Here is a 20925-nt window from a genome sequence, read left to right as displayed (position 1 = left end):
AATTCAAGAATACAGAATTATCACAATTTATGGGATATCAATTGACAGATGAACATTTCACAGACAATGCTATAATCAAATGCAAAAATATCAGTTTTCAAATAATAAGGCAGTCATTTGCACATGAAATTTACAATGTCTAAATATTCAAAAACAGTAGAAAGAATTCTCACAATTTTACTAACAGCAGAAATATCACATTTATTTTTAATAATTTTACAGTATCTAAAATTTTCTAACAATAGACAAGAAAAATAAATAAATTTATTTTTCTAAGAATTTACAGCATTTAAAATTTCTAACATAGATAAAATATCACAATTTTTATGAAAAATATTATTTTTCAAGATAATGAGGTCCCGTGGGCATAAAATTTATCGCGCCTAAAATTCATGATAATAAGTAGAAATAATTATTTCATTTTATTTTTAAAAAGAATAGATTATTTTTTGAGACAATGAGGTCACTTACACACAAAGCTTATAAAATAAAGATCCTGGACGGAAATATCACTATTTATTAAAAATAGACTATTTTTCAGGAAGATGATGTCACTTACTCACAAATATTTGAGAGGGAGCTTCCAATAAAAATTCGGCTCGAGAGAGGAGTTCACTGTGTTTCGACCACAGAGAGAGAGATCTCAAAATTTTTTATGGTGGGAGTCCTCACCTCCCCTATTTAAATTCTTATAACATATTATTATATTATTTTATTAGGCTCCACCTCATACCTTAGGTGTCGCGTTAAAAGTCCGTTTTTAACATATGAAAACCACGTCCACTAAAGGACGTGGCAAAGCAGCAAGCAACAGCTTAAATCAGGTAAAAACTTTTGAAAATAGTGATGGTCCCTAAGGACCATCATGCTCATACGAACCATCACCTATTTAAAAGTATCTTTTCTCCTTTTTTTTTTTTTTTTTTTTTTTTTTTTTTTTTTTTTTTTTTTTTTTTTTTGAAATTTTAGGATTGTTACACGGCTCCATATAAACTTTTTCCTATAAAAAATGCCTCATAGGCAAAATTGTTGTGTACATTGATCAATTACTCCATAGTGTGAGCAACCTAATATAATCCAAATTTTTTAAAAAAGGTAATTTTGAACGGTAGAATTTATTATATATAGAGCTTAGGCTATAAACAATCAAATTAGAGCCTACCTCAAAACTTCTCACTAGAATATGTTATTTTGATGCGCAAATATCATCAAATTGATCATTTCCACATCAAAATGTATGGACATGATAAAAAAATGGATTTCGAGTTTTGAAAATAGTGCATCTTGTAATGCAATTTTTTACCGTGAATTTTCAAGATTTTCATAGATCTGCTCGATCTATACTATTTTTGAAGCTTTAAATTTTATAACAAAAGATGAAAATATAATTTAAGGGTATCACAAAACTTTTCAATTTGAAACCATATTTCTCAACACTACTTGAAGGTGGGCTCTAATTTGATTGTTTAGAGCCTCGGCTCTATACAAACTGCACCTTCTATTTTTTTATATTTAAGACCACTATGTTAGATCATGGATTACAAAAAAATTTGGATCACAAATCCATATTTAAGATGGACGCACAAGCACATATGAGTCGGCAGCCTCATAGAAACCCGACAAGCAATTAATTACTCTTCCAATTAAGGGGTGGTAATGGACCTGAACCCGACCCAGGACCCAACAACCAGACCTCGGTCAGGTTCGGGTATAATTAATTTAAATAAATATATTTAATTAATTTAAATAAAATATATTTATATATTTTTAATTATAATATTTAAATAATATATGTATATATTTAATATAATATTTAAATATATGATTTTTTTATTTTTGGATCGGGTCGAGTTCCATATATATATATTGAACATAATATTTAAATATAAAAAAAGTTTATATGGAGCCGATGCTCTAAAATCAAATTAGAGCCTACCTAAAAAATTTCATTAGAAGAGGCTTTTTTTATGCCCAAATATCCTCAAATTGATCATGTCGGCATCAAAATACATGGACATGAGAAAAAAATAGATTTCAAGTTTTGAAAATAGTGTATTTTGTAACGTATTTTTGGACCGTCAATTTTCAAGATTTTCAAGTTTTCATAGATATGTCTATCTGCACTATTTTGAAGTTTTAAACTTTATAAATAAAGATGAAAATATATTTTAAGACCATCATTAAGATTTCTAGTATTGAAACAGCATTTTTCGATACTATTCGAAGGTAGGTTCTAGTTTGATTGTTTAGAGCCTAGGCTCTATACAAGCCTCACCCAAATAGGTTTGAGTTTGGTTTCGTCCATCTGGACCCGGCCCGACCCGTTGCCACCCTTGTGGCAATTGCACGGATGTAGCCGTTGCAGACGCTCCACTTGCGCTCCACTTGGGCTCCACAAAAATTCAAACTGTCTCTCAACCTTCTCTGGAAGAATCATTAAGCTTGCCTATTTAAATCTCACGTGGCAAGGACCGTTGGCCGAACCTTCAAGGTTCAAAACCTAGGGTTTCCATTTCCTCACTTCATCAGTATCTCTCTGAACGAGTATCTTTCTCTCTCTAAGATCCTCCATTGTTTTCTTGCGAGAGAAAATATGACCGTGGCTACGGATATTGAACCAGAAGGGAAGGTAAATAGTGATCATAGTAAACCCTAGCCCCAAATCCCATACTGATTTTTTAGATGGTAAAACCCTAGATTGTTTCGAAATCTGCGGTATATGTTGTATAGGAATGTCATTTGGAGGTCATTTGGGGCTTTGTGTGGCGATATTGGCTTTCATCAATTTGCGGTTTACGTTTGGAAGTTAGGGGTTCCGTGTTGGTGTTTCCTGGTGAAATTTGAGGGGTTTGGGCTTATTTCGAGGTGAATTGGATCTGTTTCAGTAAAACTCTCGGGTTTTGTTTAGCTTTGGGCAATGAAATGTGCTGGATTAGGTTTTCTGAGGAGGATTAGATTTCAAAGTTTAGGGTTACGGTCAGGGTTTTCTTTTCATTTTCCATTTTCTTTTGAACTTATGGACTAGAGATTGCCATGATCAGATTGTTTTATGTGTTTTTTGCAGGGCTCATCAGAGGTTAAGATGAAGGAGGAGAGGAGATGGACTCTCAGCGATTTTGACATCGGAAAGCCTTTGGGAAGAGGAAAATTTGGAAATGTGTACTTGGCTCGGGAAAAGAAGGTCACTCATTGTTTTACATTTATGATCTCCTTTTTTTTTCTCTCAGAAATTTACATTGGAATGTTTCTTGTTAGCATGCTGAATTGGATGTGTTTAATTGTTTTTTAACAATGCCATTTTCATAAGGAATGATGTTCCTTCTTTCTTTCTTTTTGTAATATAAATTTTTTTTTAAGTACTTCTTGGTGGGGAACGCCCGGTTTTCCCCTCAACCCACGTGGGATAGGAATCGAGCCTGGGAAATTAGGCTTGCAATGATGTTCCTTCTTTCTCGGCTCCCCTTTCATTTCATGCAAATCTTCCTGGTTAGATGCGGTCATGTTTGGCTCAGTTACGTTTAATCTGTGACAGAATTAGCTGCTCTTTTTCTAGGATAGATTTACCATGTGTTCCTTCTCATTTTCTTTTAGCATCTTTTTTGTTTATATCTTGAGCTTTATTTTTTCTTAGATGGTAAAAATAGCATCCACTTATCAAAGATTCTGGTGCTTGATCTGTTCCATTAGAATAACTTCCATCTTATCACCACCATTTACCCTCACAACTGAAGCTATCTTAAACTTTTTTATCATCAATTTATCAGGAAGATACAAACTTTGACAAAGGATAAAGCTATCCACAGATTGTCGGTGTCAATTGATATCACAATAAGAGTGAAAATGAGGGTGCTATGATAGAGACCAGGGAATTTATGAACTGACTCTTGTGTAGGGACAATTTTGGCACTATAGATGAGCCATGGACAGGGGTTATAAGGTGGTTGAAGCTGCTTCTCGGATTCAGTTTCTTGGAGTTTTCAGAATAGAGCACAGATCCTTATTAACTGGTCTTAGTATCTTATATAGCAATGAAATCTGTGAATGTTAGATTTGTCTCAAAGTTGAGATGGGGTTTGGCTTACTCAATTAAAAAGGTTCCTCTGTTGATCTTAACTTGACCTCAATTCAGTGATCTGAAAAATCTGGCCTGTTGTGGATGCATCTTGAATTTTTATTATACCGTTGCTTCAAACTTTTCCCGTAATTCCCATCTTCAGGGGTAAAAGGCCAAAAGAAATATTTTCTCATATGTTTGGAGTTTAGATTTGGTTACACCAGTAATAATATGGTTCTCATGTTTACAGTGTTGTGAGATATGTTATATGGTTCATTTTGCAACTGTACATGGTTTCATAATCTAATTTTTAAACGTTTGTTTTTTAAGAAAACCCATTCTGTGTATATAGAAATCCATTGCTGGTGTTTGGTTAGCAAATTCATTTCCTTTTTCTCCTTTCTTCTGGTTGAGCAGAGCAAACACATTGTTGCCTTGAAGGTGTTGTTTAAAAGTCAGCTCAAACAATCCCAGGTTGAGCACCAGCTACGAAGAGAAGTTGAGATTCAGAGTCATCTTCGACATGCCAACATTCTTCGTTTATATGGTTACTTCTATGACCAGGTTTATGCTCCATTGACCATGCATTGGTTCAATTTCTCTTTCTTTTTTCTTTCCTTTGGATGAAAAAGAATGAAGAGAACCTTTCTGAATCTAAGGGGTTTTGGTTAGTTTTGATGACTGCCTCTGGCATATACTTGATTACTTTTATAGTCCATTTTGCTTGCACCACCCAATCAAAATACATCAGCTATTGCAATAGCAAGGGGACATGACTAAAAGAAAGATTCTCAAAATCGTTAAAAAATATGGGAAAGTTACTGAAGGGAAAAGAAGAAACATGGGAGTGATCAAGTATCTAACCCAAAGAGGGAATGGTGAAATGGGAAGATGATATATTCATCCCTAGAATCTAGCCAATTTTTGAAATGAAGTAATAAAAATAATTTATATGAGCATAAATATATGAGACCTCTCTCCTTTTTTCTGAATGTTTGTCCAGCATCATCCATGCTCCATATCACTTGAAATAAAAAGCATTGATTCAAAAGTAACCAGTCTGTTGTCAAACTACTCAACATCATGTATTTCTGCATGTATACGTCAGTCATATCTACAAGTTTCTATCAATGAGTGCACCGTGAGTTAGGGAAATTAGCATTCATCTTTCATGCATATTCTAAAGAAAGGGCACGTAATTTTATTGTCTTTCAATTTCTTTTTGAATCTTATTTGATTCTATGTTCCACAGTATTTCCTTTTCCTTAAAGGACTTTCAAAACCATGTGGGCTGCAAATTGTTCATTTCTTTGAAGCGAGAACTCTTGAAATAAAAATACTTTTTGTATGTCAAGCCCATTTTTTTTAAAATAAAAATAAAAAGTAGGGAAAATTATGGATACCTCCCCAATTCAACTTTCTAGACATCATACCCACCAAAACTTTTTGTATCCCATCCTAAACCCCAATGTTGTTTTTATATTTAACCCCCTAAGTAAAAAGTCAATGGATTTGGGACAAAAATACCCTTAACTTTCTCGCTCTTCTCTTCTATTTTGGAGTCATGTGACTCTCTCTCTTTGCCCACACTGTCTCTCCCAATGTAAAAACCCATTCTCTCTCTCTCACATTCTGTCTTTCTCTTTCTCTCTCTACCTGCCCTCTCTCTTTCTCTCTCTAGCTATGGACTAAGATTTTTGCAGTCCGGCACCCAGTGTACCGGACTGGTTAGAATGTGAGTCAAGGCTGGTAATGCGATCCGGCACAAAGTGTGTGGGCAGAGAGAGAGAGTCACGTAATCCAAAGTAGAGAAGAGAGAGAGTAAGGGCATTTTTGTCTTAAATCCATTGATTTTTTTACTTGGAGGGTAAATATAAGGAAAAACAATATTGGGGTTTAGGTTGTAGGATGTCTAGAAAGTTAAGTTTGGGGGGGGGGGGGGTTATCTATAATTTTCCCTAAAAAGCAATATAATAATATATTATGATATATTATAATATAACATCGTAATGTATATAGTAATTTTCCCTAAAAAGCAATATAATAATATATTGATATATTATAATATAACATTGTAATGTATATAGTATAAGAATCGAATATGAATTTGCAGTTTGAATGGGTATAGTGTCTTTAACGTGTGTTTATTATAATTCCAGACACGGGTTTATTTGATCCTGGAATATGCTGCAAAAGGAGAGCTATATAAAGAGCTGCAGAGATGTAAATATTTCCCTGAGAAGCGTGCTGCCACAGTAAGTTTGCATTGTTCATATTTTTGTGTTGCTGTTGACTTCTTGTCAAAGATCTGTAAATTGAAGTATTTTTCTGAAACTGTGATCGATCATTTAAGCCTGTATTCTTTATATACGTAATTTAACAAGCAATTATATGTTTTGATTTTCAATGGTTCTGCAGTTTATTGCATCTCTTGCTCAAGCATTGATTTATTGCCATGGCAAGCACGTGATACACAGAGATATCAAACCAGAGAACCTGTTAGTTGGTGCACAGGTACTTTGTTCTCTTACATAGGGATTTTCTAGCTTCCACTATTATGAACCCCGATAACGTTATCAAAATCTTTGGATATGTTGAAGTGAAAGTATTCCATGTTTATATGCAGAATAATATGTTCATAGGTAGATGTAGGTCTCCACCTTCAGTCTCTCAGTCACTGAGAAAGAGTGCTTGGCATATACTAACAGAACAATGATCTACATATAGTATGCTGTATTTGTCCTTTCATAAACTAAACTCTGTACTCTGTTGGACTTGAGGGAAACAAACCTCGCTTAAAAAGAATTCCAATACAGGGACCCGTACATATCACTATATGGTCTCTGGTTAGAGTACCATCTCCCTGCTCTGCTGCGCTTGATGGAAATGAACCCAGCTTAAAAATGACTTGCAACAGTGGGCAGGTATATGAATTACAGTAGTATGCTACCTTCCCATGAAGTACTCTATATGTTCCTCCAAGTTTCATCTGCATCTGTTCACCCAAACATTGGGTTGAAATTTAGTTTAGTAGTTAATCTCCTATGGATCCCATTAAATTTGTTCTCCAACTATCCTTCAGTTGTGGAGTTCATATATATGATGCAAACACTGACGTCTCCTATAGTTAGCATCAGACCCATCTTTCACTTTCAACAGTGGATGACTGGATTTCCTCCACTTAAAAGTCATCTGTGGTTCCTCCATTCAATGTCCATGAAATTTTTCAAAGGAATTTGAACCTACAAAAAAAATACCTTAGCCGTCCCTTTTTGACATCTTAACAGCTCGAGGTAGTGCATACACTGATGTTTCCTAAAAAATTCAGCCCAACCTTTCAATTTATGGATGGTCTGGGGTCTTTAGTTCTTTCTCTCAAATTCTATCAAAATTTTTGGACATTGATCCTCGGAACAACTCAGACATCAGCTGTTCCTTGTTGACAACTCAACAGCTCGGGTGGTGTAGGTACTGTAGGAAGCTTCCGTTTGTGCATTGAATGCCCTCCTGCATTTGTAACTGGGTTTATACCTCCCATGAGAATCCTCCTCTTGGACTCTTTGAAGAGGGAAAATTCCTTTTTGTATTTTGTATTGAATAACTGGTCTATGTGAAGTTGTAAAATGTAGTTTTATGTAGTTGTATAATACCTTGATATGTAGTAAGATTGTTGCTTATGTACTCGGCTTTTTGAATGTCAGGGTGAATTGAAAATTGCAGACTTTGGGTGGTCTGTTCATACGTTTGATAGGAGACGCACCATGTGTGGAACACTGGACTACCTCCCACCTGAAATGGGTTAGTGAGAGGTTCAGTCTTTCTTTAAGTTATCAAGATTTTAATGCCCATTGCTTCATTTGCTTGTTTCATATGTGTGTACTCCATCTTGTGCTCCATGTTCTCATTCAATGTTTCTTGAGTGTATTTGTTTTCTTGGGCATTGGCAATTTTTCCTTCATAAGAGAACTGCTATAGATTCCTTCCGGTAAAGTTCATGATGCCAAAATCTCCTTTATTTCTTCTTTTTTCTGGTAAAGCTCATGATGCCAAAATGTCCTTTAGTTTTATTTTTTTGGGTATTTTTTGCATTTATCTTCTTATAAATGGGGGGGTTGTTTTGAAGTTCGGGTCTTCAATGAAAATTGTTTTATTTGTAATGATATTTTAGAGAAATTGTCTAGTTTTCGGTGTATTTTTGTCCAATATCAATTATGGTCAAGATTCTCAATGGCTCATATGTTTCGTTTGTGTGATTTGGTAGTTTCCAGAAAATTATTAAGACAATGTGGCTCATATGTGTTTTGGTTTCAGTGGAGAGCAAAGAGCATGATGCAAGTGTTGATATTTGGAGCCTTGGGGTATTGTGCTATGAGTTTCTTTATGGGGTACCTCCTTTTGAAGCAAAGGAGCACTCTGACACATACCGAAGGTAAGCTTCCATGAGTTGTCTGTGTGTACACATGTGCATGCGCATTTGTTAGAAAAATGTGGGCAGCGCCTAGGCAGCATGGGGGATCTGGGTGACCAAGGTGGGCTCAGCTTAGGTGTGAGGCACCCGTCTCGAGTGCCCGGGGGACATGGCGCCCAGGGAGCCCCCCACCAAGGTGGGCTGTTTCTTTTTGTGCATTGCACGCCCACCTCTGTGTGTGTGTGTGTGTGTTGTGTGTGTGTGAGAGAGAGAGAGAGAGAGAGAGAGAAAGAGAGAGAGGAGTACGAGTCATTATTTCAATTCTTTTTCAAGATCTATAGTTCAAAATAACATCTTAACATGACGAGCTTTTCTTGTCAGCATCTAAACCAATAACATCTAGTGTGTTATAAAGTAATGGAAATAGTATATAAAGAGACCATTTAATTTTTAGTACAAGGATGCCATAATCAATTTTGTTCATCAAATGTAGTATGCCATTGACTAGACTCAAAAGTTAAAAAAAAAATTCTCGTACTTTGTGACATGATTTGAGACATCCAACTTGACATCTAAGGGCTAATAGTGATTGTCACCTCCTTATGTTTCTCACTTGTATGTTTCATTCACTTGTTTCACTTGTGCGTGTATTCTGTCTTGTGCTCCAAGTTCTCATGCTTGTTTTGAGAAGAAATTATAATATAATATGATTATGTCACAAACGAATGCAGGATTGTTAGAGTGGACTTAAAGTTTCCTTCAAAGCCTGTTGTTTCGGCTGCTGCAAAAGATTTGATCAGTCAAGTAAGATTTGGTTTACTCACATTTACTCTCTCTCTCTCTCATTATTTATTTAGTCTTGAATGTTATCTTTCATCTCTGTTTTGTTTTGGGCTTTGCAGTTGCTTGTAAAAGATTCTTCGCAGCGTCTTCCTCTACATAAGCTTCTTGAGCACCCATGGATTGTTCAAAATGCAGATCCATCGGGAATCTATAGGACTTGACTTGGGGGGTGGACTCTCTCTCTCTCTCTCTCTCTCTCTCTCTCTCTCTTTCTCTCTCTCTCTTGTTTCGTTGAGTTGTTTGAAATGCCATCTCCTTTGTGTGTACAGGGCTCGATCCTGCTTTCCTTGATCCCCATTCTCTCACGCAATTGAACAATATACTACATCATGATTGTTTTCTTTAAATGCATTAAATATAAGGAATCAATTTTTTCATTGGAAGAACTGATGGAGTCCAATACTAGCGGACAATCTCTCTCTCTCTCTCACTCACCCGCGCGCACATTGTGTACATGTATCCATTCGAATTTCAGATCGAGGGTCTGAGATGCATTCCTAATTGATATATTCTTATGTCATTAGAAGGCATGATAATGCTCCATGACTTAGTGTTGCTTCTTCATACTGTAAATTTTTTTGTTAGACCATGTGGTCGGCTAAAAAACTTCATCTTTGAAAGAAGTCTGGAAGCTGCATCATTTTTTTTCTTTTTTTTTTTGTTTTCCAAAATAGCCAAGGTCTGAAACAAATAGTTTCAGACGATATTATTCCTTGGACCTTGCATTGAGCACAAAACTTTTAGTTCCAGGCAGCTTTGATTTCTAAGAATGAGTAGTTCTTAAGTATAGTTAGCGACCCTGGTAAGAAAAAGTTTAGAAACTGATAGTTCCAATCCACATTGGTTCCATATGATAAATTGTTCGAAACTGTTAGCTCTAAACTTATGCAGCATGGACACTTGCATTTGAATGTCTGATCACATGTATACTCAGAGTGACATCGACATGTGCGTCGAAACCTCTAGAAACCTATACAACACAGCCAATGAGTATTCAATACGTGTCTATGTCTTGAGACAAGTTTTGACTTGACAATGTGGTGATTCTCATTTGGAAATGTTATTTTTCATGAAAATTTTCTTAATTTCATTTTTCTTACCTAGAGTTTGATCCTTTTTTCCAATAAAAGTATCTTCTTTTTTAAAAAAATTTAGTAAACCTGCTAGTTTTTACTTTCTTTCTAAGTTGTGAATCTCCATCCCGGCTTTTCTTCAACTTGTCATTCTCACCTTCATCTCATCTTGCTATGTAAGGTTCATTCACATGTTTAACTCATATTATTACTCTTTGTATTATAATATAAATCTCATTATTTTAGGAAGATTAAGTAATCAATATCTTTTTTTGCAAGCCGGTGTAAATCCCTGCAACAATTCCAGCACCGATAATAAATTTTGAAACTAAAAAAATGTAGGGACTTGCAAATTTTGAAACTAAAAAATTGTAGGGACTTGCGGATAAGTGAACACTATTTTGATAATTTGTTATAATACACACTATTTTTATAGCTTGAAGTCTTAATTTGTTTTCACAACCAGTTCAAGCCGAGATGATCGATGAAAGGCTTTCCGACGCTTGAATTATAATTTTCGAAAAGTGGATTTACTAATTTTGTTAAGTCTGCAGCCCTATCAAACTATTTTCCCTGTTTTTATCGTATGATTGTAAAGAGTCACATTATAATCTTTGGTCTTTATTGTTTTATTATGTCATTCACAAAAGGTATAGGACTTCTTTTTACACAAATGGGACGCTAGAAACTTTATTATATGCCATTTATCCGCCAATAATTGGCATGGGCCTATAATTATTATATTTACTATATATTTTTTTTCTTTTGGAAAAAATTTATATAAGGTTGACTCCTTAAATTGTAGATGGTCCACCTCAAAACTCTATTAGAAAAAACTATTTTGACATTGAAAAACCATCTAATTGATTATCTTGATATCAATATGCATGAATATTGGAAAAAATAGTACATCTTGCAACGTATTATCTGTATCGTCTGTTTACAAGATTTTCATGTGTTCATATATTTGCTTGATTTAAACCATTTTTGGATATTAAAATTAGATGACTTCACATCCCTCCTAATGACCAAAAATACTCTTACTAAAAAAAACTCTATGTACAAAACAAGAATATACAAATATCCAAAATTTGTTGAGTACAATGTTAAATTATTCTATAATGTGAGCACCCTAACATAACCCATTTTTAAATACCGAAGGTAGGTTTACATAAGGAAAAAATTTATATAAGGGCGAAGCTCTAAACTATCAAATTAAGGCATTCCTTAAAATTCACAAGACGAGGTTGTTCCCACCCTCAATTCGATCATCTCAACTTCAAGATTTATAGACATCATAAGTAGATTTCAAGTCTTAGAAATAATGCATCTTATAATGTATTATCTAGACCGTCAATTTTCAAGTGTTCATAGAATTGCACGATCTACACTATTTTTAGATATTTAAATTTTATAATTAGAGATAAAAATAAATTTTTAGGTCATTTCAATATGGGTGCGGTTTGTATAGTGCTTAGGCTCTAAACAATCAAATTAGACCCTACCTTAAAATAGTATCGAGAAATGTGGTTTCAATATTAGAAATCTTTGTGATAGCCTTAAACTTGATTTTCATCTTCATTTATAAAGTTTAACGCTTAAAAAATAGTGTAGATCGAGCAAATCTATGAAAACCTTGAAAATTGACGGTCAAAAAATACATTATAAGATACACTATTTTCAAAACTTGAAATCTATTTTTTTCTTATGTCTATATCGATGTCGAAATGATCAATTTGAGGATATTTGGGCATCAAAACAAGCTTTTCTAGTGAAATTTTTGTGGTAGGCTCTAATTTAATTGTTTAGAGCCTCAGCTCTACATAAACTTTTCCTTTGAGGGTGCTTGAACAAAGCAGTTCCTTTACATATGAAAAATTGTTTCATGCGGGTTGGATCACATTTCTACATAAACAGTCTATAAAATGTAAAGCATCTATCCTAAAGATGGTTGCAAGTTGGCAATATCAATCCAAATATTTTCTTACTAGAATTATCATTTATAATTTATTAAATTTATTTATTCTTTCATATTCATGATCTCCGTGATAGAGATTACGTTTCCTTCAAAATCAAGTATTAAAATCCATCTCAAAAATAGATTTATTAAGAGGCCCACGTTTCTACGTATGTGGGTTGGCCGCATAGAACCCGGTCCTTTACATGAAGCATGCATTATGGTTTGTTGATTACATGTGGATGCATCTTTGCGTCCAACGCACCCGATGCATGCATCTAAGTCCAGAGAGATTGGGATCCCCATGAAATGATGCATCACACTCAGCGGCTGTCACTGTGCTTAGAGAGATAAAATTTTCTCTCTCCCCAACAAAATGGATTGAGACACCAAACCACCTTAAGCCCGAGAAAACTGAGAGAGAGAGATGTTCCTCTTTCTAGGATTGAGACACCAACCCATCTTAAGCCCGAGAAAACTTAGAGAGAGAGAGGTTCTTCTTTCTAGCAGAGAGAGAGAGTGGGGTTCCTGTTTCTAGCTCCTACACCATGACCCACCGAGAAAGATAGCGAGCTTTGATGGACACTGGTGGCTCCAGAGTATTTTCTCACTCTGAAGTTGTGTGAGTTTACGACTCTACAAAAGCTTATTCTCGCACTTCAAAAACTCACCTAAACCCTGCTTCATAGGATAAAAAAATGCGCTTCACCGTAAAAAATGGCAGCTTGTACTAGAGCTCCACCTCTTTCTTTCCCCTTGTTCTCTCTTCCTCTCACCATTCCTCCCAATTCATGGAGAACCCACAAACCATCCTCTCTGTACAAATACCACAAGACCCATCTCACATATTCATCTCCAGAAAAAACCCAACAAACGAATTCGACAACAATCCCTTCCAATTCAATGGAACCTCACAATTTGAATTCAAACCTCTGTAACCTTTGCTTGCTAGGAAATTTGGACCAAGCTCTGCAGATTTTGGAAGGGATGAAAGACGAGAAATTCATTGTAGAAGAGGAGACATACATTCTTCTCCTCAAGCTCTGTGAAATCAAGAGAGAGGTTTTGAAAGGTGAGGTTGTTTGCTCCCATATCTCTTCGTCTTTGGGTCTCTCTCCTCTGAGTTTAAGGCTTGGGAACTGTATTCTTAGCTTTTATGTGCGGTTTGGGAAGCTCCTTGATGCCTGGTTTGTATTTGGAAAAATGGAGGACAGGGACATTTTTTCATGGAATGTGATGCTTGGTGGTTATGCAAAAAATGGGTTTTTATCTGAGGCCATGACTCTCTATCATCAAATGTATTGGACTGGTATTCGACCTGATGTATATACTTTTCCCTGTGTCTTGAGGACATGTGCAGCTATTCCAGACCATAACCATGGCCAAGAGGTCCATACCCATTTTCTAAGATTTGGATATGAATCAGATACCCAAATTCTCAATGCTCTGATAACAATGTATTCAAAATGTGGCTATCTCAGTTCTGCAAAACAAGTGTTTGATAAAATGGTCCAGAGAGATAGAATTTCATGGAATGCATTAATTGCTGGGTACTATGAGAATGAAGAATGTGAAGAAGCTCTGAAACTCTTTTGTGAAATGAGAATGATGGGTATGGTGGAGCCGAATGCCATGACCATGACTGCGGTAATCTCATCAGTCGCTATGATGGGGGTTGAAGAATTGGGGAAAGAGGTTCATGGCTATGTGATTGGATTCGGGCTAGAACCTGAAGTTTCCATCTCGAATGCTTTGATCCAGATGTATGTGGATATGGGTAAATTGCATCATGGGTTGGATGTGTTTAGGAGGATGAGGCATAGGGATGTGGTATCATGGACTGCAATTATATCAGGGTATGCAAAAAATGGGTTTTATCAGAAGGCTTTGAATGCCTTTGAAGAGATGAGATCAGAGGGTACAGAACCAGATGAGGTTACCATTGCAGTTGTTTTATCAGTTTATGCAGAACTAAAGCTTCTCGATAGGGGTTTCAAGCTCCATGATTATGCAAAGGAGAGAGGATTGCTTTCCTATGTTATAGTTGCCAATGCTCTGATTGATATGTATTCAAAGTGTGGGTGTATCGAGAGGGCTGTGCAAATATTTAAACGCATGTCTTGCCGAACTTTGGTTTCCTGGGGAGCCATGATTGCCGGATTCCGGCAAAACAATAGGAGCTTCGAGGCCTTGTTTCATTTTCGACATATGCAAAATGAATTTAAACCCAATTCAGTTACAGTAATGGCTGCCCTTTCGGCTTGTTCAAAAATTGGGGCATTACAGTGTGGAGAAGAGATCCATGCTCATATGTTAAGGAACAATGTGGGGGCTTCTTTTGAGGAATCCAACAACTTTGTATGGAATGCATTGCTTGACATGTATTTGAAGTGCGGGAGAATTAAAGAGGCCAATGTATTGTTTCAAGTGATGGGAGGAAAAGATGTGACCTCTTGGAACATAATGTTGGGTGGGTGTGTTAGTCCCGGAGAGGGGGCTCGAGCCCTCTCATTGTTTAGAGAGATGGAGGAGGCAGGATTTATTCCTGATGAGGTGACCTTTGTTGCCTTGCTTTGCGCTTGTAGTCGGTCAGGCATGGTTGAAGAAGGCATGGAGCTCTTCAAGAGCATGAGAGAGAAACACTCTGTGTCTCGAAATCTTAAACACTATGCTTGTGTTGTGGATTTGTTAGGGAGAGCTGGGCTTTTAGAAGAGGCTCGAAGGTTCATAGCTGAGTTGCCTATTGAACCAGACGCAGCTTTATGGGGGGCCTTATTAGGGGCTTGTAGAATTCATGGTTGGGTTCAGTTAGGTGAAGAAGCGGCCATGAAAATCTTTGAATTAGAGCCTGAAAATGTAGGATATTATAGCCTTTTTTGTGAGATGTATGCTGCAGCAGAGAGATGGGATGGAGTTTCTAGAGTAAGAAAGTTGATGCACTCTAAAGGCTTAACCGTTGATCCAGGGTGTAGTTGGGTTGAGGTTAAGGGCACAGTTCATGCATTTCTCAGTGGTGACAAAACCCACCCTGAGTTTCGAAAGATAGAAGGAGTTTTGGTGAATTTCTCTGAGAAAATGAAGAGAGAAGGTCAAGAAGTAACCATTGGAGATGAGTTGGAAGCGTCAAAAGCTGAGGTATTTTGTGGGCACAGTGAGAGAATGGCAGTGGCTTTCTCTCTCTTAAATACAGTGCCTGGAACCCCAATTTGGGTCACGAAAAACCTACACATGTGTGTTAGCTGCCATACCCTTGTTAAGTTCATCACTAGTGTAGTCAAGAGAGAGATTACAGTGAGAGATGCCAATGACTTCCACCATTTTAGAGATGGGTTCTGTTCTTGTGGAGATCAAGGATACTTAGAAGGTCTCAATAGTTAACATGTTCATTTCTTCTTTGAAAATTTATAGACAACAAGTTGATATACTTCGTTCTTGTACAGAATATGAATCACTGGAGCTCGTAAAGACAAAGGAAATTTGACTTAGAGGGTTCAGGAATGAGTGAGTTGATTTAGGCTGTGAAAGATGAATTGATGGCAAACAGAGAAGATATTGATTATTAATGGAAGTTTTATGATGATATTTGCAAGGACACTTGAGCTCGAGGGAATTTCATGATGAAGTGCATGCTCTTGAGTTTAATCTCTTGAATATGAATTTGACTTCTCGAGGAATGGTGTTTGAGAGTGAGTTTAATCTCATGGATATGAATTTGACTACTCCAGCGATCTTGTTTGAGAAAGAGAGAGAGAGAGAGCAGTTTACACGCTCTCAACTCTTAAGATCGCACAAAGCATGGGAGCGAGTTTTAGTTGCCCATGGTCGAAATTAGGTGCAAGTTTAACTGCAATAAAACGTGCTCTGTTTTGGCTGTGATAAGGAGTATGGAAGAGTGGATTCTGGTCATGAGCTTGAAAAGAAGATGATGACTACGATGCATGAAATGCATAGGACTGTGTTAAAGGGTAAAAATCACAAACTTTCATACTGCTGGTTATGATTCATGACTAGGAATGGGTGTTGTATGTGTAATTCTGCATCTTACTTTAAAAATAGAGAAATTCACTTATAGACCAGGTTAAATTTATTGAATTATCCTTTGTTCTATATTTTCTGAAATTTTATGGCAAGGTCCTTTTCTTCTTTTTCCTGTTTTTATTTTTTCTCCAATTTTGGGCTTGACATTTTATTTTTAATTTTTTATTTTTCTTTTCAATTTTATTTTTAATTTTTAATTTTCTGGCATTGGGCCAACGTGATGATAGCCTACAACTCCATTCTAGGTGGTTCGATAATAGCAACTGCCCTACAATCTAACCAATTCTTTTGTGTGGGGCAGTCCAATGTCGTATTCATTCTAAGACAACATCATGCATAACTGGTTGTCCAAGAGATGAGACAGCGACTGACGAAAAGTGTTCTTTTGTGTGATTGGGTAGTTTCCATAAATTTATTAAGACAATGGCTCATATGTGTTTTGGTTTCAGTGGAGAGCAAAGAGCATGATGCAAGTGTCGATATTTGGAGCCTTGGGGTATCGTGCTGTGAGTTTCTTTATGGGGTTCCTCCGTTTGAAGCAAAGGAGCACTCTGACACATACCGAAGGTAAGCTTCCATGAGTTGAGTGTACGTACACATGTATAATTTTAAAAAATGTTGGGCAGCGACCAAGCAGCCTGGGGAATCTTGGTGACCAAGGTGGGCACCTTCGCACTAAGAGTGAGATGCCCGTTTTGAGTGGCTGGTCAGCTGTCCAGGGACATGGCGCCCAGGGAGTCCCACCAAGGCACTAGGTGGGCTCTCTTTCTTTTTGAGCACTGCATGCACACCTGTGTGTGAGTGAGTGTATGTTTGAGAGAGAGAGAGAGAGTGAGAGATTGTTTACCAAGATCTACAGTTCAAAAGTAGCATCTCTACATGATGAGACTTCTAGTGTGGTTTGAGAGAGAGAGAGAGAGTGAGAGATTGTTTACCAAGATCTACAGTTCAAAAGTAGCATCTCTACATGATGAGACTTCTAGTGTGTTATAAAGTAACATCTTGTGTTTCTCACTTGTAAGTTTCGTTCAACTTCTATGTACTCCAGCTTGTGCTCCAGGTTCTCATGCTTGGTTTGAAAACTAATTAAAATATTATATGATTATGTCACAAATGAATGCAGGATTGTTAGAGTTGACTTGAAGTTTCCTCCATTTGCCTATTGTTTTAGCAACTGCAAAGGATTGGATCAGTCAAGTTCGTTCTGTTTTACTCACATTTACTCTCTCTCTCTCTCTCTCTCTTATTATTTATTTATTTTTAATATTGTTTCTCCCTCTCCCTTATTTTGTCTCTCTCATCTCTGTTTTGTTTTTTTGCTTTGCAGTTGCCTATAAAAGATTCTTCGCAATGCCTTCCTCTACATAAGCTTCTTGAGCATCCATGGATTCTTCAAAATGCAGATCCGTTGGGAATCTGTAGGGCTTGATTTTGGGGGTGGACCCTCTCCCTCTCTCACTCTTTATCTGTCTCTCTTGTCTCATTAAACACACCATGGGTTGTTTAAAATGCAGATCCTTTTGGGTATGTACAGGACTTGATCCTGCTTTCTTTGATTTCCATTCTGTTGCTCAGTTGAAGAATACTGCATCGTGATTGTTTTCTTTGAATATGGTAATTATAAGAAATAAATTTTTTTTCATGAACTGGTGGGCTCCAATACTGGTAGTTCTCTCTTTCTCTCACACGCACACACACATTACGGGCATGTATCTTTTCAAATTTCAGATCCAGGGTCTTAGGTAAGTTCCATCCCTAGGTGATATATTCTCATGTCATTATTCAAGCATCGAAGGCATGATAATGCTCCATGACTTAGTGTTGTTTCTTCAAATCTAAATTTGTTTTGCAGCAGGCTCTAGTAGCACCTTGAAAGTTTGTTTTAGGCCTACATTCAGCTGTGATGGCAGCTTTGAAGTGGTTTAACACGGCATCTACCATCCCATCCTGATCATCTTGACTAACCCCTTGAATTTGAAGCCCAACTAAGCTGTTAGATGTTTTCCTTGCACTCACAATAGAGTGGAAATGTTTAGTATCCCTCTTTTAACCATTTAACGCTCGAGCTTTGTCTCAATCTCATCCAACCACAAATGCTCGAATCTATGTTGAGAATAATTCTTTCCATTCTCTGTGTATCTAAAATATGGAGAGAAAATAGAAAAGAAGAAAAATAAGAGAGAAGAGAAGACGTGAAAGGAGAAAATAACATGAGGTTCAACTTACCCTCATGCTCAACTTATATTTTATATTAAAAAATATGATATGGACAAAACCGCCTATACAAATATAATTATGAAACTTAGGTCAAAAACTTATATAACAAAAGATTTTAACAATGTGAATCCTCCAAACCAAGATTAATTTATTCCAAACCGTCGAGCTGCTGTAACCTATTCAAAATATCTGATAACCTATTTTTCAAATTGAAGTTATTAGTTTTTCTTTTTCCACAAAATGCTGTTTTAGTTGCTTGAGCTTCTTGAACATTTCATGCCCAGATCAAACATGCAACGCTACATTGGATCACATGTTTTTTATAACCCCAGGAGTTTCTTTAATCTCACAACCAGCCAATTTCAAAACAAAGAGGTCTAGGGCCACAACAATCTCAGTTTTCATGAAGATAGGGACATGATCTAATGACAGCTCGGTAAGCACTTTGGAAGAAACCAGAAGAAACTTGGGTTCCCAAAAGTTAGCAACAAAATTCTGTCCAATTAAGACATAACCAAGTTCTGTGTCATATTATTTTTATAATTAAACCTTCTTTTCTATCCTTTATCGTTTTCCAGTGAGAGAATTTAAAGAAAAACCAAATCCTCTAGCACCATGCATTCTCCTTCCCCTTGCTCTTCAAGCACGAATAGGGTGAAGAGAGATTGTTTTCAAATCAAGATTAAAAGCTTTCGGAGCAATTTGGCAGGAAATGGTTAGAAATTCATACTGGTTTTGGAGAGAGAAATTCAAATGCCACCTTTTGAAGTAGCTGAGAATCCATATCATAATTTTGCTCTACTGTACTAACTATTCCTCATGACATCTGGAAAAATTTCTTCATTACTTGGCTTTAATATTAACAGTTGACTATGTTGAGAAAGTTTCAGCAGAATGTACTTTCACTCACAAAGGTGTCAAGAGAAATAGTATAGCAATAAAAGCTAGAGAATATGGTGAAGTTTTGGAGATGAGTCAATGGGAGATGTCTTGACCATTACAATTAGACAGTATATTGTACATACAAATATTCTACAATCACTATCTTGTACCAAAGATAAATTGTCTCCCTTGAGGGAAAATTTGAAAATTCTCTTCACTATAGGTTATTTATTTGATGATTTGAAAGGCCATTTAAGTTTACCTTTGAGGATTCAACTTAAATAAAGAGATCTCAGCAGGCAAAATGATTTCTAGCCTTTTTTAGTTTGATCACCAATGTCTTTGTTAGTCCAGTCGAAATCGGCATTCAAAAATATGTATAGCCTATAATTCCTAAAAAAAGGAAGAAGACGTACTTTGAAGTATTTATTCTATCTTAAAATTTGAGATCAACTTGATAACATTAGAAGAGTGTTTACCAAAGAAAACAATTGGATTATGAGTTTAAAACATTAAATAAAGACTGTCTAAAAATTGAATGCTCTATTTTTAAGCTTAGACCATTGCTTTTATGAGACACATGTAGAATGAATATAATTTATGAAATGCATAGTGATTTTTACGCAACAGTGCCTATACTATGCTCTTGCATGAGCCTATTGTACACTTATTCCCTTAGGTAGAGGCCTATTTGGGATTTTTTTTTGTCCAAGAATTTTGGGATCTATAAAGGAAAAATATTGGACACTTTCGTGTTCAATTTTGGAGCATTATTTGTTTCGAGGCATATAAAGACTTCTTTTTTTCTTCCTAAGTGTTTTTTGTTAGGTTCTTGAGGTTAAATCCCCAAATTTTAGGTCCAAAAAATTATGTCAATTAAGAGTTTTAACAGGGGGAGCAACAAATCTTTTCACTTTACATAGTACATGTTATTTCTCATTTATACCTGCAAAATGAATGTAGCATAGATGAGGATGTTGAAATGGATGAGTGGCAATACACATAGAGATAAAATTCTAAATGAATCTATTCGAGAAGATTTAGGTGTAACACTAATAGGCGATAAAATGAGAGAAAATAGACTTAGTGGAAGGACTGGCCATGTGTGGTGCTAATAAAGTACAACACCTGTTAGAAGATGCGAATTAGTTTAAGTGGAAGGACTAAAAATGATAAGAGGTATACCAAAAAAGATGTGGTTAAAAGTAGTCCAAAAAGATATAGGGACTCGTAACTACATTGAAGATATGACTTTTAATAGAGCAGAATAAAAAACTAATATTCATGTAGCAAATCTCAATTAATTAAAAAAAAACTAAAATGATGATGATAATGTTATTACACATTTCTTTTTTAGATCGGTGGTTACGTCGAGGAGGCTGCATCCGGATCCCTAAAAGTAGTCACGGGGCTTTTACTGAAGGGAGCATGCATGAGCATATTATTATTATAT

General features: G+C 36.1%; 2 protein-coding genes across 4 annotated transcripts; both read left to right on the top strand.

The window, feature by feature from the left end:
• Positions 1-2466: 2466 nt before the first annotated feature.
• LOC18443498 (serine/threonine-protein kinase Aurora-1) lies at positions 2467-9682 on the top strand. Of its 2 annotated transcripts, none has more exons than XM_006853687.4 (9): positions 2467-2629; positions 3065-3181; positions 4472-4618; positions 6214-6309; positions 6473-6568; positions 7756-7852; positions 8366-8483; positions 9194-9266; positions 9365-9682. In XM_006853687.4, exons 1-9 carry the CDS (start codon positions 2594-2596, stop codon positions 9464-9466), a joined length of 882 nt encoding a protein of 293 aa, XP_006853749.1. In that variant the 5' UTR covers positions 2467-2593; the 3' UTR covers positions 9467-9682. The 2 variants fall into 2 exon arrangements, with proteins under 2 accessions (XP_006853749.1, XP_088723210.1); XM_088867084.1 differs by having other exon boundaries at positions 2467-2865.
• Positions 9683-12081: 2399 nt separating this feature from the next.
• Positions 12082-18019, top strand: LOC18443497 (pentatricopeptide repeat-containing protein At1g15510, chloroplastic). Of its 2 annotated transcripts, XM_020673098.2 has the most exons (4): positions 12082-16300; positions 16823-16940; positions 17497-17570; positions 17701-18019. In XM_020673098.2, exon 1 carries the CDS (start codon positions 13053-13055, stop codon positions 15711-15713), a length of 2661 nt encoding a protein of 886 aa, XP_020528757.1. In that variant the 5' UTR covers positions 12082-13052; the 3' UTR covers positions 15714-16300; positions 16823-16940; positions 17497-17570; positions 17701-18019. The 2 variants fall into 2 exon arrangements, with proteins under 2 accessions (XP_020528757.1, XP_020528758.1); XM_020673099.2 differs by lacking the exon at positions 17497-17570.
• Positions 18020-20925: the final 2906 nt, after the last annotated feature.

Source organism: Amborella trichopoda, chromosome 5 (genome assembly GCF_054954075.1).
Source record: "Amborella trichopoda isolate Santa Cruz 75 chromosome 5, AtrichopodaSantaCruz75HAP2 v2.0, whole genome shotgun sequence".
Taxonomy (NCBI): Eukaryota; Viridiplantae; Streptophyta; class Magnoliopsida; order Amborellales; family Amborellaceae; genus Amborella; species Amborella trichopoda.
The sequence above is the reverse complement of the archived record's forward strand: the minus strand, read 5'-3'. Positions and strand labels throughout refer to the sequence as shown.